General features: G+C 47.7%; 1 protein-coding gene across 11 annotated transcripts in view; it reads right to left on the minus strand.

The window, feature by feature from the left end:
• pir (pirin) overlaps nucleotides 1-23,650 on the minus strand; it is a 130,849-nt gene that overhangs the window by 25,180 nt on the left and 82,019 nt on the right. For 7 of the 11 annotated variants that reach the window (XM_038802730.1, XM_038802731.1, XM_038802725.1 and 4 more), the window contains 3 exons: nucleotides 11,753-11,806; nucleotides 10,760-10,844; nucleotides 5,640-5,684 (listed from right to left, as the gene is read on the minus strand). In XM_038802730.1, coding sequence (XP_038658658.1) covers nucleotides 5,640-5,684; nucleotides 10,760-10,844; nucleotides 11,753-11,806 — 184 coding nt within the window. The remainder of the gene's footprint in view (nucleotides 1-5,639; nucleotides 5,685-10,759; nucleotides 10,845-11,752; nucleotides 11,807-23,650) is intronic. The other 4 variants (XM_038802736.1, XM_038802734.1, XM_038802732.1 and 1 more) reach the window with 1 other exon arrangement.

Genomic DNA, 23,650 nt, shown 5'->3' on the forward strand with positions numbered 1-23,650 from the left:
CTCTATCCCAGTATGATATCTGAACCCCCACACACCTTTAAAACTTACCTTTGCCTTTTCAATAGTCCCTTTAAACACCTGCTTTGCCACAGCTAGTGCCGTCAAAAGGGGGCGTATCCCTACGTCGTGCTCCATTCACGCGGGGAGGGGAGGGTTCGCTGTTCCTGTCTCGCCTGGCCTGTATGAGGAAGATCGGGCGAGACAGGGGCTTCACAAATCCAGTGAAGGTAAGTCCCTGTGGATAGGCAATCCATCGATGATTGCCACTCTGAGGAAGTTACAGGAAGGATATGTCGCCCATTCTTCCAATTTGCATTGTAATTAAATTAATTATTGTAAATGCAATAAATCCACCTATATTTCGACCAAACTTTAATTTCTTGTTCTCACTTCCAGCAGAACAATGAGGGAAGAGGCAGGTGGCGAACCATTTTATGCAGGAGTGTAACTCCCGCTGCTAATCTAGACTTCTTTCTCTTATCTGTGGCCTTTAACCTCACTCCACATTATAATCTTTCTCCATTAACAAGACCAAGGCATTAATCTGCTGAACCTTCTGAGGACCCAAAATACCACCCACCACATTCTTTCTCCTCACCTTGCATCCTTATTATGTTGAAAGCAAGATCCAGCACATGTTTCCTCCTATACTGCATCTTTTGCATGACTTCCAAATAATGGAGCTCCTTTATTTAGGCCCCCTTCTATTTTATAGATAGTGTGTTTTTAAATCTCAAGGTTTACATGAATTGCTAATCTTTTCTCATCTCTGCTGCACTTTGCAATCCTGGTGATGCTTTGAACCATAGAGATTGGTCAATTTGGTCTCTTAATTTTAGAAATAGATTCTAATTGGTAACTGGTTAAGAGTTAAGTGCTGCCCACTTGTAGTGCCGGACTATCTTGGGAGTGATGAAATATACCCCCTGATCAGAAATGCAGTAAGAAATGATAGGCTTTCTTTCCCTTTTTTTGGCCGGAATCCTCCAGTTGTTTCGATTTGTTTTGCCTGCCAGCAATGTGACTCTGCCCGTGGGTGATACGGCGGAGTGGGGTGGTTACAATGGGAAATCTTATTGACAAATGATGGGCGGTTAGAATCCTGCCGCCAGTGAATGGTGCGCGGCCATGAAACACGTGGTTGGGGGACCGGACAATCCAGCTCTTCATTTTCATTCAAATGACATCTAAAAATGTGAAGGGTGTTCAGGAGATGCAGGAAAGTTTCCTGTGGGCCTGAAAATACTTTTGCAATGGCACAATGTGATAATGATGGAACATGGAATGGGAGGCTGGACTGTGTTTACTCTGAATTCATGAAATGAGTGATGGGTTCACTTCGAGATCAGGGTGCAATGAGAACCCCAGCTTCCTTTGATGGACAGGTCAACAAGGCTGTTAGAAATATTTGTGCACAATTTGTTTGAAACACTTTTTGCTGGAGGACTAAGTACAGGAAACAAGTGTAAATTTGATTTGATTTGTCGTCACATGTACCGAAGTACAGTGAAAAATATTTTTCTGTTGCCGAGGGAACGTACACAGTACATACATAGTAGACAAAATGAATAATCAACAGAGCACATTGACAAATAGTACATCGTGATTGGTTACAGTGAGGAACAAGAGGCCAAACGAAGCAAATACATGAGCAAGAGCAGCATAGAGCGTCATGAATAGTGTTCTTACAGGGAACAAATCAGTCCGAGGGGGAGTCGTTGAGGAGTCTTGTAGTTGTGGGGAAGAAGCTGTTCCTGTGTCTGGATGTGTGGGTCTTCAGACTTCTGTACCTTCTGCCTGATGGAAGGGTCTGGAAGAAGGCAATGCCTGAGTGGGTGGGGTCTCTGTTAATGCTGTCTGCCTTCCTGAGGCAGCGGGAGGTGTAGACAGAATCAATGGGAGGATGGCAAGCTTGTGTGATGCTTTGGGCTGAGTTCACCCACTCTGCAGTTTCTTGCGATCCTGGACCAAGCAGTTGCAATACCAAGCTGTAATGCAGCCGGATAGGATGCTCTCTACCACACATCTGTAGATGTTTGTGAGAGTTGATGCAGACATGCTGAATTTCTTTAGCTTTCGTAGGAAGTAGAGACATTGTTGGGCTTTCTTGACTGTTGCATCAATGTGAGTGGACCAGGACAGACTGTTGGTGATGGTGACTCCCAGGAACTTAAAGCTATCGACTATCTCCACTTCGGAGCCATTGATGCAGACAGGAGTGTGTGTCGTGCTACGCTTCCTGAAGTTAATGATAAATTCCTTGGTCTTTCCAACATTTAGAGAGAGGTTGTTTTCATTAGACCATGCAACCAAGTGATCAATCTCCCTTCTGTAGTCTGATTCGTTGTTATTTGAGATACGGCTCACCAAAGTCGCATCATCCGCAAACTTAGATTGAGTTGTAGTTAAATCTTGCCACACAGTCAGGGTGTATAGAGAGTACAGTAGAGGACAGAGCACACATCCTCGCGGGGCCCCGATGTTGAGGACTATTGTGGAGGAGGTGCTGTTGCCTATCCTGACAGAATGCGGTCTGTTGGTGAGGAGGTCGAGGATCCAGGGAGGAGTCAAGTCCAATATTGCAGAATTTGGTTATTAGTTTCGTCGGGATAATGGTGTTGAAGGTGGAGCTGTAGTCCATGAACAGCAGTCTTACATAGGTGTCCTTGTTATCGAGGTGTTCGAGTGTTGATTGCAGAGCCAGGGAGATAGCATCTGCTGTGGACCGGTTACGGTAATAGGCAAACTGCAATGGATCTAGACCATCTGGGAGGCTGGCAGTGATCCGTCTCACGACTAGTCGCTCGAAGAATTTTATGATAACAGACATTAGGGCCACAGGTCAGTAGTCGTTGAGGCACGCTACCTTGTTCTTCTTTGGTACTAGTATTATGGTGTTCTTTTTGAAGGAGGTGGGGACCTCAGAGCGGAGGAGTAAGGTAGTGAATATATCTGTGAATACATTTGCTACCTGGTCTGTGCAAGATCTGAGTGCTGACCCAGGGACTCCGTCGGGGCCCGTCGCTTTCCGTGGATCCGAGTTGCAACAAAAATTACTTTTAATCATCTGTGGCAGCTCAGGAAGAAGTGTTTTCGGTACACCATGCAGCCATGTGATTTATCTCCCTTCTGTAGTCTGATTCCTCTTTATTTCAGATACGGCCCACCACAGTTGCATCATCCGCAAATTTATAAATTGAGTTGAAGTTAAATCTTGCCACATAATCATGGGTGTATAGGGAGTACAGTAGCGGTCTGAGCACACATCCTTGTGGGCCCTGGGCTGCGTGTAAGTACACAGGTAGAATGACCCAATCAAATAGGGTAGAATAAAACTGTGATTGCATCAATTTAACGATGATTAAGGGATAAGGGCGACAAAAAAAAATGACAGAGGAGCGACTGAAATTGTGACAGTAAATGAGACAGAAATAGAAAAGTGACTGAAGATGTGATGGAAAGAATGGTAGAAAGAGTGACAGGGATGACTGGAAGTGTGACTGGAAGCATTAGAAAAAGGGTGACTGGAAGTATGACGCAAGGATGGCTGATGTCTGACAGAAAATGTAACAGAGGAGCGACAGTAAGAGCGACGGGTCTTACTGGAAGTGTGACTAAAGGGGCTGGTTTAGCTCACTGGGCTAAATCGCTGGCTTTTAAAGCAGACCAAGGCAGGCCAGCAGCACGGTTCAATTCCCGTGCCAGCCTCCCCGGACAGGCGCCGGAATGTGGCGACTAGGGGCTTTTCACAGTAACTTCATTGAAGTCTACTCGTGACAATAAGCGATTTTCATTTCATTTCATTTGCATAAAGATGTGACAGAAGAGTGTTCCAGTCAGTGCACTGTGCATGAAAGTCCACACCTCTATGTGTATATCTGAGGGATTTTAATGCAAAAGTATTTGATAAATTAATGCAAGTCGATGAAGATGCTAATTGAAGATATTGGTATATCAGGCACGATCTAACAGACTCGGGATGAGGCTTGACTGGTAAATCTCGCGAGCGAATGATGCTCATTATGCCTCGCAAGATCAACAGGATCTCACGCAGCATTGCGATCTGGATCTCGCCCTCAGTGGGCATGAACCAGATTGGAATATTCAAGAGAGCAGTTAAGCTCACTGAAATATGTTCACGCTGATTTACCAAAGGTGCAAGATCGAACGGCCTTGCCTCGGAGACCTTCACCGGCGCCAATTTGCACTGGTCTCCACAAATGTGGACCACTTGGAGGGTCTCCAAAGCTATCAAGGCCTTTCAGGTGATTGGAGGGTACCCTTGCACACCTGATGCCACCTGAGCACCATGACACACCCTGGCAGTGCCAGCGTACCCTGGTGGCACCTTGCCCATGCCGGGGATTGAGCCCAAGGGTGCCCTGACTTTGAGGTGGGGTTCAGGGGCTCGAGGGCCCCCTAATTGGTAAGTTGGGGAGTTGGGGGTCTGGAGATCATGGTTGGCAGTCCAAAGATCGGGATACCATTGAAAAATGGCACCCTGATCTCTTTCTGCTCTGGCGAGCTCAGCTTGTTAGTGCTGGAAATGAGCCTAAGTGGGGCCTCAGCAGGGCGTTCTTTGCCGAGGCCTGAAAATGAAGCAGAGTCCTGTTTACATAGAATTTACAGTGCAGAAGGAGGCCATTTGGCCCATTGAGTCTGCACCAGCTCTTGGAAAGAGCATCCTACCCCCTACCCAAGGTCAACACCTCCACCCTATCCCCATAACTCAGTAACCCTACCCAACACTATGGGCAATTTTGGACACTAAGGGCAATTTGTCATGGCCAATCCACCTAACCTGCACATCTTTGGACTGTGGGAGGAAACCGGAGCACGCGGAGGAAACCCACGCACACACGGGGAGGATGTGCAGACTCGGCACAGACAGTGACCCAAGCCAGAATCGAACCTGGGACCCTGGAGCTGCGAAGCGATTGTGCTATCCACAATGCCAAAATAGCAGGGTCATTCTCTGCACTGCCAGTGCCAGGAAACACCCTGCTAAACATGCCCGGAACAACATTCTGTTTCATTTCCAGTAAATTGTTCCCAACGTCTCTGGTTCGTGTCCAAAAGTGTTTTCTATTTCAGAAAGGTTTGCAAGGTTTCTGTGGAGAACACAAATAGCATTTTGTGGGTTCTCGAGAAGTTTTAGCGGAAAGCTTGAATTTAACAGCACTGTACATCGTTCATTGGCTACCAGTTAAATGCTGTAGGAGAAAACAAAGAAAATAGGAGCAGGATGAGGCCATTTGGCCCATCGAGCCTGCTCCGCCATTCATTATGATCATGGCTGATCACATGGCTATTTTTACACTCATCTGTCATTATCATGGATGGTAGCGCCTGATTTGGATTATCCACTGGCACCATTGTGCCAAGGGATTTTGCTCTAATTTATTGAGTTTTGATTCAGAATGGCTCATAAAAACCATCTTGAGTTCAACAAGAAAGGTTAACTTAACAAGACTTCCGTTTGTTTACCCCTTCAAATGTCACAGAAAATATTAAACTATAACGGGGCACTTAAACACAACTGACAGCGAAAAAGAGGAGAAAATTACAATCAGACTGGTATTGAATGTACAAGCGGGAGAAACAGCATCAGCAGAGATTATATGAAGCAATTCCCTTACCCACGTGGACATATCCTGCGAGTGTATAAATAAAAGCTGTCCAGCCTGAAAGAGGAAGGAAAATAAAACATTAAATTATATTGTGGCTAAATTGAGCTCTATAAATATCAGTTTTAAATTTAATACTGGCATGACACTGTTTAAGTATTCCAGGAAGATTCTTTCATCAGAAGTAAAATTGAAGCTCAGAGGGCAAATTGTGCAGTGATTCCGGAGGTAAAAATAATTTCATGAAGTATGTGTAATGGTCGTCACTCCAAACCACAGGATCATCTGCTTGGTATGCCATTCTGGAAAATAATACATTGCCTCAAAACTCTTCAGGGAGCAGAACAATTTTACATCCTGAGGCCTATGCAGCTCAGGAGATGTTAAGGTGGGCAAATGGATTGAATTGGTCCTGAATTAAGCTATTTTTCCTGTAGCAGTTGACATTACCCAAGATTTTAAAAAAGATCATTTTGGGATAGTCATGTTGTGACCATGCCATAAACAGGAAATATGTCAGACATTGTTTGCCAATAATACTCACCCAAAGGGCAGAAAAAACATGATTGACTTTAGCATAGAAACAGAGAAAATAGAAGCAGGAGGAGGCCATTTGGCCTTTCAAGTCTGCTCCGCCATTCCCATACCAGCCTCCCCGAACAGCCGCCGGAATGTGGCGACTAGGGGCTTTTCACAGTAACTTCACTGAAGTCTACTTGTGACAATAAGCAATTATTATTATTATTATTAATAAGATCATGGCTGATCAAGTTCAATACTCTACTCCCCCCTCCCCCCATATCCCTTGATCCCTTTAGCCCCCAGAGCTACATCATAGAATTATAGAATCTACAGTGCAGAAGGAGGCCATTCGGCCCATCGAGTCTGCATTGGTCCTTGGAAAGAGCACCCTATTTAAACTCACACCTCCACCCTATCCTCGCAACCCAGCAACCCTACCTAACCTTTTGGACACTAAGGGGCAATTTAGCATGGCCAATCCACCTAACTAGCACATCTTTGGACTGTGGGAGGAAACCGGAGCACCCGGAGGAAACCCACGCAGACCCGGGGAGAAAGTACAAATTCCACACAGCCACCCGAGGCCACAATTGAACCTGGATCCGTGGAGCTGTGGAGCAGCAGTGCAAACCACTGTGCCACCGTGCCGCCCTATCAAATTCTACAGTGCAGAAGGAGGCCATTCGGCCCATCGAAATTACACAGCGTTTTGGCCTCAACTACTTACTGTGGTGGAGAATTCCGCGGATTCACCACTCTCTGGGTGAAGAAATTTCTCCTCTCCTCAGTCCTAAATGGTTTACCCTTATCCTCAAACCATCACCCATATTTCTGGACTCCTCCACCATCGGGAACATTCTTTCTGAATCTACCCTGTCTAATCCTGTTATAATTTTCTAAGTTTCTATGAGATCCCCTCTCACTCTTCTTCTAAACTCCAATGAATATAATCTTAACTGACTTAGTCTCTCTTCATGTGACAATCTCGCCATCCCAGGAATTAGCCTGGTAAACCTTCGCTGCACTCTCTCCATCAAGAACATCCTTCCTCAGATAAGGACACCAAAACTGCACACAATACTCCAGCTATGGCCTCACAAATGCCCTATACAATTGCAGTATAACATCTCTATTCCTATACTCAAAACCTCTCTCTATGAAGACCAACATACCATTTTGCCTTCTTTACTGTCTGTTTGGACCTGTGCGCTTACTTTCAGCGACAGATGCATGAGGACACCAAGGTCTCGCTGAGTATCCACCTCTCTCAATTTACACTCATTCAGATAATAATCTGCCTTCCTATTGTTACTACCATAGTGGATAACCTCATATTTATCCACATTACACTGCATCTGCCATGCATATGCCCACTCACTCAGCCTGTCCAAATCCCGCTGAAGAATCTTTTTTTGAATAGTTTGGCTTAAATGCGAGTACTCGTGGCATAATTATGGAAAGTGACTCAGGACAATGAGAGTGCTGAAAACACAGCTGAAGACAAATTATTATGAGGGCTGACAACATAAGGAAACATTCAATGAGAAATGCTCAACTTGCCCAATGAACTCACTCGCCCCCCTCCCCCCCCCCCCCCCCCCCCCGATGATTTTAGACCATCATCAGAACTGTTCGATGTTTATTTACCTAAAAGCAAAGGCACAGGCGAATTGGAATCCTAGATTGGCAGATAAAACAGTGACTGAGTGATGAGAGGCCGACAAAGAGGAGATCATTCCAGGACAGACTGGACACATTCTGGTTTAGTGAGGAGTATAAGAGAGCAAGCACAGGCATACCGAGAAATTAGGTGTCAATCTACCGATGAGGGGAGGTGGCGGCGTAGTGGTATTGTTGCTGGTATTGTTACTGGACTAGAAAACTACTCTGTGGTCCCAGGTTCAAATCCCACCACTGCAGATGGTGAAATTTGAATTCAATAAAAATCTGGGATTAAAAGTCTAATGATGACCATAAAACCATTGTCGATTGTTGTGAAAACCAATCTGGTTCACTAATGTCCTTTCGGGCAGGAAATCTGCCGTCCTGACCTGGTCTGGCCCACATGTGACTCCACACCCACAGCAATGTGGTTGACTCTTATCTGCCCCCAAAAAGGCAATTAGGGATGGGCAATAAATGCTGGCCCAGCCTGCGACGTCCACGTTTGATGAACAAATAAAAAATGTAAGGGCTACTTTCATGCTGAACATCAAAAGCAGCATGTAATACTGAGTTAAGAGTTAAGAGATCCCACAACCAACGGACCTACGGTACTGCCACATTCAGTTGTGAATGGTGATGGCTAATCAAACAACTATACAGAGGAGGAGGCTCCACAATTATCCCCAATCTGAATGATGTTGTGAACTTAGAACATTAGTGGAAGGCTGAATATTTGTAAACATCCTCAGCCAGAATTGCCACGTGGATGATCCATCTTTACTCCTTCCTGTGGTCCCCAGCATCACAGATGTCAGTCTTCAGCCCAATTCAATTCACTTCACATGATATCAAGGAATGGCTGAAGGCACTCAATACTGCAAATACTTTGGATCATGACAGTATCCTAGCAGGAGTACCAAAGACCTCTTCTCCAGAGTGAGCCATGCCCCTAGAAACCTGATCCAGTATAACTACAATACTGGCATCTGCCTAACACTTTGTAGAAAACTGCCCATGTCCTGTCCATAAACAACAGGACAAATCCAATCTGACCAATTACTCCATTAGTTTACCCTCGTTCATCCGGAAAGTGGATTTTGTCAGTACAGTCAAGTGACACATAAACAGCAATAGCCTTCTCACCAATGTTCAATTTGCGCTCAGTCACTCAGCTCCTGACCATTACAGCCTTGGTCCAAACACGGACAAAATATCAAATTCAAGGGGTGAGGTGTGATTGACTGCCAATAACATCAAGGCAACATTTGACCGAGTATGGCGGAATGGTGGCACAGTGGTTAGACCTGCTGCCTCACAGTGCCAGGGACCTGGGTTCAATTCTGGCCTTGGTTGACTGTGTGGAGTTTGCATGTTCTCCCTGTGCCTGCATGGGTTTCCTATGAGTGTTCCAGTTTCCTCCCACAGTGCAAAGCTGTGCAAGTTAGGTGGATTGGCCATGCTAAATTGTCCCTTAATATTCAAGAGATGTGTAAATTAGATGGGGTTATGGGGGATAGGGCGGGGAAATGGGCCTAGGTAGGGTTCTCTTTCAGAGGGTTGGTGCAGATTTCACTGGCTAAATAGCCCCCTTCAGCATCTTACTTTGTGCTATGTATGACTCCAACCAGTAGAGAGTTTTCTCCTCAATTTCCATTGACTCCAGTTTTGCTCAGGCTCCTTGATGCCATACGTGGTCAAAAGCTCCCTTGATGTCAAGGGCAGCCACTCTCATCTCACCTCTGGTTTTCAGCTCTTTTGTCCATGTTCGAACCAAGGGTGGAATGAGGTCAGGAACATGCACCTCTTCAAATCACATACCATCTTTTAAAAAATAAATTTAGAGTACCCAATTCTTTTATTTTCAATTAAGGGGCAATTTAGCGTGGCCAATCTACCTACACTGCACATCTTTGGGCTGTGGGGGTGAAACCCACGCAGACACGGGGAGAATGTGCAAACTCCACACGGATAGTGACCCAGGGCTGGGATTCGAACCCGGGTCCTCAGCACAAGTCACATCCCATCCTGACTTGGGAATGTATCACTGTGCCTTCAGTGGATCAAAATCCTGAAACTCCCCCCAAGCACTGTGCGAGTACATACACCACATGGACTTTTGAAAAATGTTCACAAGATGTGGGTGTTACTGGCTAGACCAGCAGTTATTGCCCATCTTTAATTGCCATTGAGGGGTGGCAGTTGAGCAGCGGTATTGTCACTTGACTAATATCACAAGATCATAGGGCCCGGGTGCAGCCAGGGTGCCCGGGTGGCACTTCCTACTAGCAGGGTCTCCGAGGCACCTGAAATGATCCCTAACACCCCCCCCCCCCCTCAGCTTGAACGCACTATGGGAGGGTCCCTGGTCCCCCCGCACCCTCCCAACACCCACACCGGGCACCCATGGCCCGTTCGCATGCATGCAAAAAGTATTGGCACCGCCAACCTGGCACACTGTCAATGTTGATGTCAACTGGCAGTGCCACATGGGCACCTTGACAGTGCCATGCTGGCACGCAGGTGGCACTGCCAAAGTGCCGAGCTGGCACTGCCTGGGTGCCACACTGGCACCGCCAGAGTTCCCAGGTGGCACCAGCAGTGTCAGAGCACCGTCGTACCCAAACCACGGGTGCACAGTGGTTTGAGGACGAAGTTCTTCTTTCAGAGGGTCGTGAATCTTTGAAACTTTCTTCCCCAAAGAGGAATGGAGGCTGGATCATTGAATATATTCAATGCAGAATTGGACTTTTGATTGAAAAGGCAGCCAAAGATTATGAGGGGCAGGTAAGAAAGTGGGGTTCAGGCAACAATTAGGCCAACCATGATCTTTTTGATTGATACACACAGGCTCCAAGGGCCTTAAGTTCTTCAGGATACTGAAGTGAAGTTTGGCCTGCGGTTCAGCGGACTGGAATATCAGATAACTGAATTTAATCAAGACTCATCTTTAGGAACAGGCTGTATATGGCTGGCTCCATTCTTCAGTGTAAAGTCCAAGTACATCATTGGGGTGTGGGTGTAGACCTGTGACTGAAAAACAGAGGAAGAAAGCGCCATGTCAATGAAAATGTTGTTATTTGTATTGTAACCTAGTACAGTTCAATATAGGCAAAGATTGGGGCGCGATTCTCCGCTCACCACGCGGCGTGGGAGAATCGAGGGAGGGCCCCCCGCCAAAATTCACGCCCCCCTCGCGCCCCCCCGCTCGGAAGAAGTGCCGCTCGCCATTCTTCACGGCGAACGGCGATTCTCCGACCCGGATGGGCTGAGCGGCCTGCCGTTCGCGACCGTTTCACGATGGCGGCAAACACACCTGGTCGCTGCCGTCGTGAAACGGGAGTGAGAAGCCCGTTTGGGGCTTGTAGGTGGCCTAGAAAGGAAAGAGCACCACGACTGTGCTCGGGAGGGGACAGGCCCGCGATTGGTGCCCACCGATCGTCACGCCGGCGTCCAAATCAGACGTACTATTTCCCCTCCGCCGCCCCGCAAGATCAAGTCGCCACGTCTTGCGGGGCGGCTGAGGAGAAAGACGGCCACCGCGCATGCGCAGGTTCGTGCCGTCAGCGTCATGACGTCAGCCGCGCATGCGCGGGTTGGAGCCGGCCAACCTGCGCATGCGTGGCTGACATCATTAGGCGCGCCGGCCGCGTCATTCTCGCCGCAACGCTCCCGCGGCCGAGATTTACGGAGCGCCGCTTCTAGCCCCGCCGGGAGGGGAGAATAGGGGGTGAGGAGCGGCCTCCGAGGCCGTCGTGAAACTCGGCCGAGTTCACGACTGCCCTCCCGATTTTTCCTGGGAACGGAGAATTCCGCCCCCTAACTGTGCAATGATCAGACTCCGTAATCCTTAATGAACGGGAATGACTCTTACATTCTTTAAATGTGAACAAAAACAGAAGAAAAATCACATTAAATGAGAGCTAACACTTCATGCATACAATAAATGGAGCAGGGCCGGCTGCTGTTTTTGTTTCTTTGCATTCTTGTCTCATCTGGGGTAACAAAAAGATTAAGAGAGTGATTAACAACCTAACGGTGACATTTTCTTTGCATTTGTAAATGTGTGCTCTTCCCTGCAAATATAGAGTGAAGACATGTGCAGGCTAATTAACTGAGGATCGACGCAAGCTGTCATGCTACAAAATGTAGCAACACTGATGTTAGCAACATCATGTCAGCGAGGAAACAGAGACGGAGGTTTTCAGTTGGCACAGCTGTTGGTGACGGTGCTGATCTCTATTTCCACAGCTGATTAGTATCTGCTGTATGGACAGTTTCCTCCCTTCAACCACATCCGAAGGTGTGGTGCTCATTATATATGAAGGATAAAAGACAGAAAACAGATTTTGCCAGGATTCAAAAACAGCAGCTTCTGGCTTTTATGAGGCACATTGAGTGAGCTGACTAGCTGCCTGCTACATGAGGCACCAGGATTTGTGGAGCACTGTGTGCATCATCCTGTTGTATAATTACACACTTTTGGGTCATCATATTTGTTATAGAACACATTACAAAAAATCAAATGAACTTTTAAAAAGTCAACTTCCTGTATCAATACTAGAAAATAAAGCCCTTCAACAATAAACAGCAAAAGTGATGGGAAAAACGGGAAAACTCACTAACAGAACATTGATCTGAAGGGTCAAGAGCCAAAAACTGGGGCTTTAGATGTGCCCACCGGGACTTTGAAAGATTCAGCCAATCAAAAGGCTTGTTATACAATTATGTTTTGTTTTACAATGGTATGGCTGTCTGACTATGATTCTGGAGGCGATAACCCTCCAGGGGATGGCCACAGGCTAAATCTGTGGACCAGCAGCCATTATAGGGTGCAGTGCAGGTGCCTCGCATGAACCATCATGCCCCTCATCTCCCCCACATTGCCCCACTTTCGGGCCTGACCCCGGCATGTTGGCCTGGATAGGTTCCAGGTTTACATGGACTGCCGGTATTGCAAACTGCCGATCCCAGTCAGCACAGGAATGGGGCCTTTTTAGGCCTCTCCATTACATTTCATTAATGGCAATTGGCTGCAGGGCCGGTTTTAAGCCTATTTGATCAATTTCACCAAATTGGGCCCCGCACCTTAAGGGGGCCCCGTGCCAGCGGCGACAGAGTTACCGTTTGAAGCCTTTTCTGTATTCTAAGAGGAACTATAGGGTAGTTTTTACTTTTGGGGAACGCACCGCATTACCGTCGACAAATCCTTCAGCCCTGCGCCGCCAAATCCTTCCGCCCGGGTAAGTAAGTTTCAAAATTTTAGTATATCAAGCATTTAATGTTTTTTTTTGGTTAAAGACGAGCATACTACACGAAATATAAACATACATAAATTTTTACTTTTGTAGAGTAGGGGCCCCGCCATCACTTTTCTAATTGGGCCCGCAATTCCTAGCACCGGCCCTGATTGGCTGTCTGTTGCTTCGGGGGCCTCGGAGATTGGGATGCCGTTTAAAAATGGCGTCCCAATCTCTCACTACACTGAGAAGCTCCAGCGAGCGGAGCTCCTCAGTGCACAAATTGGGTCTGTGAGCGGCCACGGCCGCGCATTCCCTGTTGAGGCCCCTCAAAGGCGAGTCACGTTTTATAGCCTTGTGTTTCTCAGTGCTGGGAGAATATGAAGGCTAGCAGATGTGAACACACCCCCTGGAGGGTAGTGAAGATATTAAAGGTGTGACGTATCCACTGCCCATCACATTAAGCATCACCTGAGAGTACTGAACATAAATACCAAACCGTGTTTGACCTCTGTGGCAAGAGAATGGGTTGGGGGAATGCGGGAGTTTACCTGTGATGCTTTTTGATTGTGTTTCTAGACATTGTCAGGCTTGTTGGTTGTAAGAAATCAAAAAGCAGGGACAGACTGATAATTGAGCCCACTTCCTCCCCAACTTATGAAATAAACCTAGTATCATGGTGAGTCCTCCTCATTATTCACTTCCCTGCAGTTAGTTGTGCTTACTCTCAATCTCGTGTTTCAACTGGAATAACCTTTCGCCAACTCTGTTTTACTTGGCACCATTCCCCTTTTATTTATTTCTAACACTAATAAACCATTGGATCTGTCTCCAGTCTGATGGTTAAAGGGAAGAAGCAAATTTCCCTTCCCCTTAAATCACGCCAGACCCGGCCAATCTTTGGTGTCTTTTGTTATTGAACACGACGAATAAACTTGTTCTTCTGTCTGATTCCTGCGACGGGTAAAAGTTTCAGCTGTTTAACTTTTGTTTGGAATCTCTTGTTAATTGATAGATTTAACCACCCTCAATGTGCAAATCATTTTCAAAGGCTGCAGAACATTTCCAAAATTGAACGCAGGCATCCATCTTCTGGACAAGGTTAAACTGAATCGCCGTAAGTCAATGCAAGACTTTACAAGTTCAACAAGATAGCCTGGCATCTCTCACAACCACACCTTTCCAAAGCAACTCTCACTCATATCATTGTGGTTACTATCTTCACTTTCTGATAAGATGTTTGTCGAAACCCATCATCAAAACCTACTCATAGAATCATAGAATCCCTACAGTACAGAAGGACTGACCCTCCAAAAGAGCACCTTACCTAGGCCAACGCCCCGGGCCTATCCCTGTATCTCCACCTAACCTTTGGCCACTAAGGGACAATTTAGCATGGCCAATCCACCTAACCTGCACATCTTTGGGCTTCGGGATGAAATGGGAACACCCGGAGGAAACCCACACAGACACGGGGAGAACATGCAAACTCCACTCAGCCTCCCAAGGTCAGAATTGAACCCGGGCCCTTGGTGCAGTGAGGCAGCAGTACTGGCTTGGGCACAGAAGACAGAAGGTAGCAGTAGAAGGGTGCTTTTATAAATGGAAGGCTTTCCACAGGGATCAGTTCTGGGGCCTTTCGTGGTGTATATAAATGATTTGGAAGAAAATGTAGCTGGTCTGATGAGTAAGTTTGTAGACGACACAAAAATTGGTGGGAGTTGCAATAATGAAGAGGATTGGAGTCTTGAGCGTAGAAATGGCAGATGGAGTTTAATCTGGACAAGTGTGAGGTAATGCACTTTGGAAGGTCAAATACATGTAGCAATTACACAGTAAATAATAATCTTTATTATCACAAGTAGGCTTACATTAACAGTGCAATGAAGTTACTGCGAAAAGCCCCTATTCACCACATTCTGGCGCCTGTTCGGGTACTCAGAGGGAGAATTCAGAATGTCCAAATTACGTAATAACACATCTTTCGGTACCTGTGGGAGGAAACCGGAGCACCCGGAGGAAACCCAAGCAGATACGGGGAGAACATGCAGACGCCGCACAGACAGGGACCCAAGCCGGGAACCGAACCTGGGATCTTGGCGTTGTGAAGTCATAGTGCTAACCACTATGCCACCATAAATGGTAGAACTCCTACGAGTATTGACAGGCAGAGAGATCTGGGTGTGCATGTCCACCGATCACTGAAAGTGGCAACGCATGTGGATAAGGTGATCAAGAAGGCATACAGCATGCAGGCCTTCCATCGGTCAGGGCATTGAATATAAAAATTGGCAAGTCATGTTGCAGCTGTACAGGACCTTAGTTAGGCCTCATTTGGAATATTGTGTACAATTTTGATTGCAACACTACCAGAAGGATGTGGATGCTTTGGAAAGGGTACAGAAGCACTTTACTAGGACGCTGCCTATATGGAGAGCATTAGCTATGAGGAGAGGTGAGATAAACTCGGTCTGTTCTCACTGGAATGGCGGAGGTTAAGAGGCAACCTGCTGGAGGTCTACAAGAGTATGAGTTCATGGATAGAGTGAATAGTCAGATGCTCTTTCCTAGGGTAGGAAAGTCAAGTACTAGGTTTAAAGAGTGTGGGGAAAGGCTTAGAACTGATGTGTGAGGCATGATTTTTACACAGAGGGTGGTAAATATATGGAATGCACTGCCTGGGGAGGTGGTGGGAGCATTTTTACATATATAGAATTTACAGTGCAGGAGGAGGCCATTTGGCCCATCGAGTCTGCACCGGCTCCTGAAAAGAGCACCCTACCCAAGGTTAACACCTCCACCCTATCCCAGTAACCCCACCCAACACTAAGGGCAATTTTGGACACTAAGGGCAATTTATCATGGCCAATCCACCTGACCTGCACATCTTTGGACTGTGGGAGAAAACCGGAGCACCCGGAGGAAACCCACGCACACACGGGGAGGATGTGCAGACTCCGCACAGACAGTGACCCAAGCCGGAATCGAATCTGGGACCCTGGAGCTGTGAAGCGATTGTGCTATCCACAATGCTACCGTGCTGCCCATTTAATAGGCATCTAGACAAATATATGAATAGGGTGGGAATGGAAGGATATGGACTCCCTAAGTGCAGATGGTTTTAGTTTAGGCAGGTACCATGGTCGGCGCAGACTTGAAGGGCCAAAGTTCCTGTGCTGTATTGTTCTTTGTACTCACCACTGTGCCACCATGTCACCCAGTTGTCAAGCTTACTCCCATTGTACTTTCAGTTAGGAAGACAGTGATCATCTCTCCCTCCTCCTCACCAACCTTTGAGAAATGGTTCCATTTAAAATCGAGCCGTGAACATAAATTGTCTGATTCTTCGTGATAAACAATAAAATCTGTCTCTTCCTGACTTGAGCCATTGCCAGAACTTACTTCACTGACCCCTGATTCATTCAATCTCGATAAAATCAATACTGTTCTTGGAACGGAATAAAAGACAAGAGATTCTGTCCTGATGTGCAGTTGTCCAGAGAAAGACCTCTGACTTTACATTCCAGCTGTTTAACAGGCTGTTTTTGTAGGTCAGGGCAATCTTATTCCTTTGTTTGCTCCTCATTTTTTTCTTTTCTTTTTCTCTAATACACAAGCCCTATGGAAAACAAGCAACCACCAGCGAATCATCCAGAGTGGACAAAAAGGGGAGGAGGACCACAGGTCAAGGGTCAGCAGAGTTTGTGGGGGTTAGGAGAGGAAGTCGGGTGTCAAGGCAGATCCTTGGTTGAGAGAGGAGGACAGAGGTTGACCTAGGTGTGATTGGATTTGGAAGACGGATGCTGGGGTAGGGGAGAGGCTGTGTTGCTGGAGAATCGAGGGCATGAAGAGAACATTGTGGGAAGATGAGGTCAGGCGGGGATTAAGGATTTATCGATTTTGCTTCAAATTTCCACCTCTCTCTCATCCTCACATGATCGATCACAACACTTCTCTTCCTTGACCTCACTGTCTCTTTTTCTGATGCTAGACTGACCACCAATATTCATTACAAACCCACTGACGCCCACAGCCACCTTGACTACAGCTCGTCACACCCTGCCCCCTGTAAGGACTCCAACTCATTCTCCTAGTTTGTCTGCCTCTGTCGCATCTGTTCTGTTGATGTCACCTTTTTAAAACAGGGCTTTGGATATGTCTGCCTTCTTCGTCAACCGAGGTTCTACCCCACTGTGGTTAACAGGGTATTCAACCATAGCTGACCCATCTCCCACACCTCTGCCCTCACCCCTTCCCCTCCCTCCCAGAAACATGAGAGGGTCCCCTTGTCCTCACTTTTCATCCCACCAGTCTCTGTATTCAGATGATCACCCTCCGCCATTTCTACCAAATCCAGCTTGATGCCACCACAAAACACATATCCCCCAATCCCCCCCCTCCCTGTCAACATTCTGCAGGGACTACTCCCTCCATGACACCCTGGTCCACTCCTCCATTACCCCGAACGTTTCATCCCCTTAGCATGGCACCTTCCCATGCAATCGCAGAAGGTGCAACACCTGCCCCTTTACCCGCTCTCTCCTTACTGTTCAATCACCCAAGCTCTCCTCTCAGGTTGAGCAGCATTTCACTTGCACCTCCTTCAATTTGGTTCATTGTATTCGCTGCTCCCAATGTGGTCCCCTCTACATTGGGAAGACTAAATGCAGGCTGGGTGATCACTTTGCATGGATACACCCATTCAGTCCACAAGCATGACCCCAACTTTCCAGTCACTTGCCATTTCAACCCAACACTGTACTCTCATGTCTGTCCTGGGCCTGTTGCAACCCAACGCAAACTGGAAGAACAATGCCTCATCTTCCAATGAGGTATGTTACAGCCCTTTGGATTCAACAAGAGTTATCCAGACTCGAAACGTTAGCTTCCTTCTCTCTCCACAGATGCTGTCAGACCTGCTGAGATTGTCCAGAACTTTGTTTTCATTTGAGTTCAACAACTGCAGACAATAAATTTCCCCCTCCATCTTAACACCCCCCACATTTTGTAGTGTGTTGCCCATTGTTTTCCAGCTCCCTGGCCTGCCGCACCCCTCCCCCACTTGGCCACCTGTCCCTGGCAGCTCAGTGGCTCAGTTGCAGAATTAACACATTCTGCTGTCACACTTATTGTCATGATGTGGAGATGCTGGCATTGGACTGGGGTGAGCACAGTAAGAAGTCTTACAACACCAGGTTAAAGTCCAACAGCATGTTGAAACAAACATGTTGGACTTTAACCTGGTGTTGTAAGATTTCTTACTACACTTATTGTCATCATTAGCACTCTTCATCTCTTAATGGCACCATTAACACTCTCTTATGATTTATGTCCAGGACACACTTGTCCATATCTCCTTTTCCCTGACCTATCCCTGGTCTTCTATTCTGCCCCACCTTCTCCGCGGTCATGATTTACTCAGGCTGACTGCAGGTCACTCAGGAAACTGAATAAGTCACGGCGAATACACAGCAGTGCAAGTTGTCTCAAAGAGTGAACTCTCCGTTATTTATCCAAGGTCTTCTTCCGTAATCAGATACAGCAGGACAGACTGTGAATGTGCCAAAACCACCTGTAAAAGCTGTTTGCAATTAATGGAGATCTCCATCAGCCCAATTCCCCAGGAACACCAAATCCATTGGGCAGGATTCTGCGGTCTGCCAGCCGGCCAATGGGATTCCCACTGTGGCAACCCCACACCATCGGGAAACCCCCAGGTGTGAGTGCACTGCTGGTGGAGCAGAGGCACCTGCCGATGGAAAATTCCGCCGATTGTCTTTGTTCTCTTCTCCCTTCCTGACTCACTGACCCCATTCACTCTACCTGGCAACTGAGGTCCAGCCACATTGTTTGCAATCTTGGTCTCAGATGAACTTGTAATGTCATATTCACACCACCATCCAGACATCCAGTCACTCACTGAGTATAATATCGCCCGACTCTATTCCTGCCTCAGCTCATCTGCTGCTGAAACCCTCATTCAAGCCTTCGTTACTCCTGGCCTTGAGTGTTCCAATGTGCCACTGGCCGGCCTCCCACGTTCCACCTTCAATAAAATTGAGAGTTCATCTGAAACTCTGCTGCCCATGTACTAACTCTCACCAAGACTGACTAGCGTCCCCTGTCCGAGCTGACATACTGTGCCTCCTGGTCAGGCAAGGCCTCGATTTTAGAATGGCCACACTTATTTTCAAAGGCCTTCATGGGGCTTCCCTCCTCCTTATCATTTAGTCTGAGAAGCGGAGTATCCTGCCCGTTATATGAGTGCAAGTTGTTGTCATAGGGAGCCCTGGTCACCATAGCAACTTGGAGAGCCTGGCTCTAGGCTGGCTGGCCCAAAAGATTGGTGGCAGCTAAGACAATGGGGGGAATTTTCCATTCTCTGCTGGCTGAAGCAGGACAACAGATGTGCAGCTGGCAGGCGGTACAGGTGGCTTTTCTCTCCAGATAATCCAGCAATCCGTGCAGATAAAATCTGGAGGTGTGGCCCATTCTGTCCCGCGGCGGGGAAGGGTTGGATAAAACCAACACCCTGATCTCAATAGACAACACAGGAACTCCCCCCCATCCCACATGCAGACACAGGGTCCACCCGCTCCCCACCCACCCCGCACCTCTATGGACACGGCCTAGGCATGACCCTTTCCACAGTGGTTATCAGGGATCCAGGTTCAATTCTGGCCTCGGGTGACAGTCTGTGTGGAGTTTGCACTTTCTCCCCGTGTCTGCGTGGGTTTCCTCCGGGTGCTCTTGTTTCCTCCTACAGTCCAAAGATGTGCAGGGTAGGTGGATTGGCATTCTAAATTGCCCCTCAGTATCCAAAAGATCAGGTGGGGTTACTGGGTTACAGGGATAGGGTGGAGGCATGGGATTAAGTGGGTGCTCTTTTCAAAGGCTGGTGCAGACTCGATGGGCCAAATGGCCTCCTTCTACACTGTGAATTCTATGATTTGGGGGCTATATATACCTGTGCGCCCCTGGAGGTTTCCCTCCACCTGGTTCCCGTTTTTAAAAAGCAGCTATAAACCTCGCCCACGTCCAAAAGTGGGTGGAGCGATAAGGCGGGAAAGCCTGCTAATTATATTGCTTAAATGAGGTTTCCAACCTTCCTGGGGAGGGGAATCTTGTTACGTCACCGGCGGTGGATGGGGTGGGGAAAATCGGAAAGCCTGTGAGATTCTCATTTTCAAATGTTGAGATATTTTGCACCCAAGTTGCTGTTTGCGCTCATGGTGAACGCGGGCACAAAATGGTGAGCTGCACCCCAACTCCGCTCCCTCATGATATTGCAGGATCTCAGCAAAGCTTGAGGCAACCATGAGCCTAAAGACCTGTGATAAACAGTTAGTCTAAGACAGGCCTTCACTTCCCACTCTCTTCCCCGGAAAAGGAAGGTTAGCAGCCAAACCTCTGCATGCACAATATTCTGGGCTCTGCAGCTGATCCATTTGTTTTGTTCTTTACTGATAATTTTGTGAATGGTAACAATTAAAGTGAAGAGATTCTATGACCACATGCAACCCACTTTAGTGAAATGGTTCCCACAGAGTGTTTGACCGGAAGAGAACTGAAAATGCCCTCGTTACTACACATTATAATATTTTACGACTGCTAAAACGGAGCAGGCTGTGGTTAGGCTCCCCAATTATGTCTGACATTCTAACACCACACATGCTATTTAAAATAGAGACTGGCACAGTATGGAATTTTTTGCAACGCTGTCACTACATTGTGTCCAGAAGGTTTGCAACTCGTCTCTCCGAGCTTCTATGATGATTCTATGATTCTTCACCAGTGTTGATGTGGTACGCAACACCCATGCCCTGCACTGCGTATCTCTCACCAACACATTGAGATTGAGTGGCACAGAGCAGGAATAGAGAATTATGATTTGTGAGTAACCCTTCGCTCACTTATAGGTGTGCACATACAGCATTAAATCCATGCCACTTGCCAATTCCTTCCCGTATTGTCCAATGATTGCACCCAGCAAAAGGGAGCCATATTAGGAAGGAGGCGACGTTGTTTGAAGGACCAATGGATCATTGCTGGAATAGGATGAGAAGTGAATCTTTCTTTGTGAAATAACAGCAGAAGCTGACAGAGATTGGGCAATAAGGGAACTGAAGTCTTTGATGCAAGATATGATGGAGAAGAGAGGCATCTTGGGTGGGTTTCTCCGACCCCCTGCCGGGTGGTAGAATGCCTGGTGGGCGGCGTGAATCCTGCTCCGTCACTCTGGCGCCGGCTGCCATATTCTCCGGCGGCGGTTTTTGGGCAGGGGTGGGGACGATGCCACGCCGGATGGGGGCCGTTGGCAGCGCGCCCCCCCCCCCCTCCCCCCAGCAATTCTCCGGGCCCCGATGGGCCGAGCAGCCGTTGGTTTCTGGCCAGTCCCGCCGGCGTGAAGTGGACATGGTCCCACTCGGCGGGACCTGGCAGGTAAGTCGGCTGGTGCGGTCCTTGGGGGGATGCGGGGGATCCGACCCCAGGGGGGCCCCCACGGTGGCCTGGCCGCGATCGGGCCCACCAATATGCGGGTGGGCCTGAGTCGTGGGGGCACTCCTTCCTTCCGCGGCAGCCACTGTAGGGCTTCGCCATGGCCGGCGTGGAGAAGACATCCCCTTGCGCTTGCGCTAGAATACGCCAGCCGGTCTGCACATTCGTGGAACCACGCCGGCGGTTCTGCGCATGTGCTAACTCACGCCGGCCCTTCAGCGCCGTTTGGCGTGGCGCCAACCCCTCCGGCACCAGCCGAGCCCCCGGAAGTGCGGAGGATTCCGCAACTTCCGGTCAGCCCGACGCCGGAGTGGTTCGCGCCGTTTTTTACGCCGGCGTCAGGCCATCCTGGGGATTCGGGAGAATCCCGTCCCTTATGTTCCATGATAGGGTTGGTGGTGGTAGGGGGGGTAGGTTGAAGAAGGGAGATTCTGAATCCCCAGAGGAGGGATGCGGGAAAATCTTCTAAACCCACAGGGGGCAGGAAACATTCACGTCACATGATATAGAGCCAGTGGCTTCACATACCTGGGTGTGGTGCCACAAGAAGTTCAATGCTCCGACCAGGCTTGTCAAGGCAAAATCAATCCTCAGTTTGCTGTCAGAGCAATTGCTCCATTTGCCTCTTATTCTGCCGAATTCACTTGGCCTAATACCCCACCCACCTATCACCCAAATTGACATGTTTCACACCACTCTCTCACACTCAGCCCCACAGAAAATATCAACCTCACAACGCCCCCACCAGCAGCTATTCAACCATGATAGCCTCATGCAAGGTTCTCACTAACACATTTCCCTCTTTATTGCAGATGGTGTTATATTACAGTAGAAACATCCCAGTGCTCCATATACTCATCCCACCGAAGGAAACAAGCAGCATGGAGGGTTTTGGCACAGGGCTTTGCGCAGAGCCGGAGCCAATTCTTTCCAATGGGGATTGAGTTAGGTGGATTGGCCATGCTAAATTGCCCGTAGTGTCCTAATATAAGTAAGGTTAAGGGGGGGGTTGTTGGGTTACGGGTATAGGGTGGATACGTGGGTTTGAGTAGGGTGATCATGGCTCGGCACAACATTGAGGGCCGAAGGGCCTGTTCTGTGCTGTACTGTTCTATGTTCTATGAGTGGTCACCTCCATCAGCAACCCTGGAGGGCTCACCATGATGCAGCATCCAATGGCCAACATCCATTGCAGCACAAGCAGCTTTCAGTGATTCCCAGACTGCAATAATCGAGCTTCCGAGAACTGCCATCGTGGCTCTGCGCGAAGCGATTCAAGGTCATCCGACAAAGCTACCTGCAAGCTCGCCAGTGAGAATCAGTGAATGAGGGATAAATATTTAGACATTACGCCAGAAGAACTTCCCTGCTCTTCTTCGAATGAAGGACACTTTCTACACCCACCTTAAAGGGCAGATGGGTCCTCAGTTTAACATCTAATCCGGAAGATGATAGCAGCATGAGAAAATTACTACACAGGAGGGTCAGCAATGATTACATGCTCCAGTTTCAGGAATGGAACTCACAGCTACAACCTCCTGACTCAGAGACAGGAGTGTGACCAACTGATTCCCTGACAACAACCGTTCCCCCACACTGGATGGTTGACAATGGTAATCAAAATATTAATGATAATTCAAATGTTTTGAGACCAAATGTTGGCCACATCGGCCACATATTTTCAATACTTTTCGACCAAGGAGCAATGGGTTATTTCAGCGACAATGGTCTATTTTTCAAATAGAAAGAATGGCAACACATGGTAAATACAAAAAAATGCAATGGAATTTTAAAAAAGTAATGGGCTTGCTTCTCCAGTCTGCCAGCCGTGTGCTTCATGGCAGCGTGCCATTTACTGGCAGCGGGATTCTCTCTTCCTGCCACTTGTCAATGGAATTTCCCATTGTGACCACCCACGCTACCGGAAAACCATGAGCAGGTGCGCACTGCCAGTGGGAAAAGTGAATTCGCAATGACCAGAGAATTTAGGCCAATAACTTTTTCCAAACAATTTTTACGGGTAAGATTACAGCTGTTTTATTTGTGTGTTTTCAAGAATTTCCAAAGGAGATCTCATCTTCCTGCTTGAATGGTGGTTAC

The sequence above is a fragment of the Scyliorhinus canicula genome, chromosome 7, assembly GCF_902713615.1.
Source record: "Scyliorhinus canicula chromosome 7, sScyCan1.1, whole genome shotgun sequence".
NCBI classification, from domain to species: domain Eukaryota; kingdom Metazoa; phylum Chordata; class Chondrichthyes; order Carcharhiniformes; family Scyliorhinidae; genus Scyliorhinus; species Scyliorhinus canicula.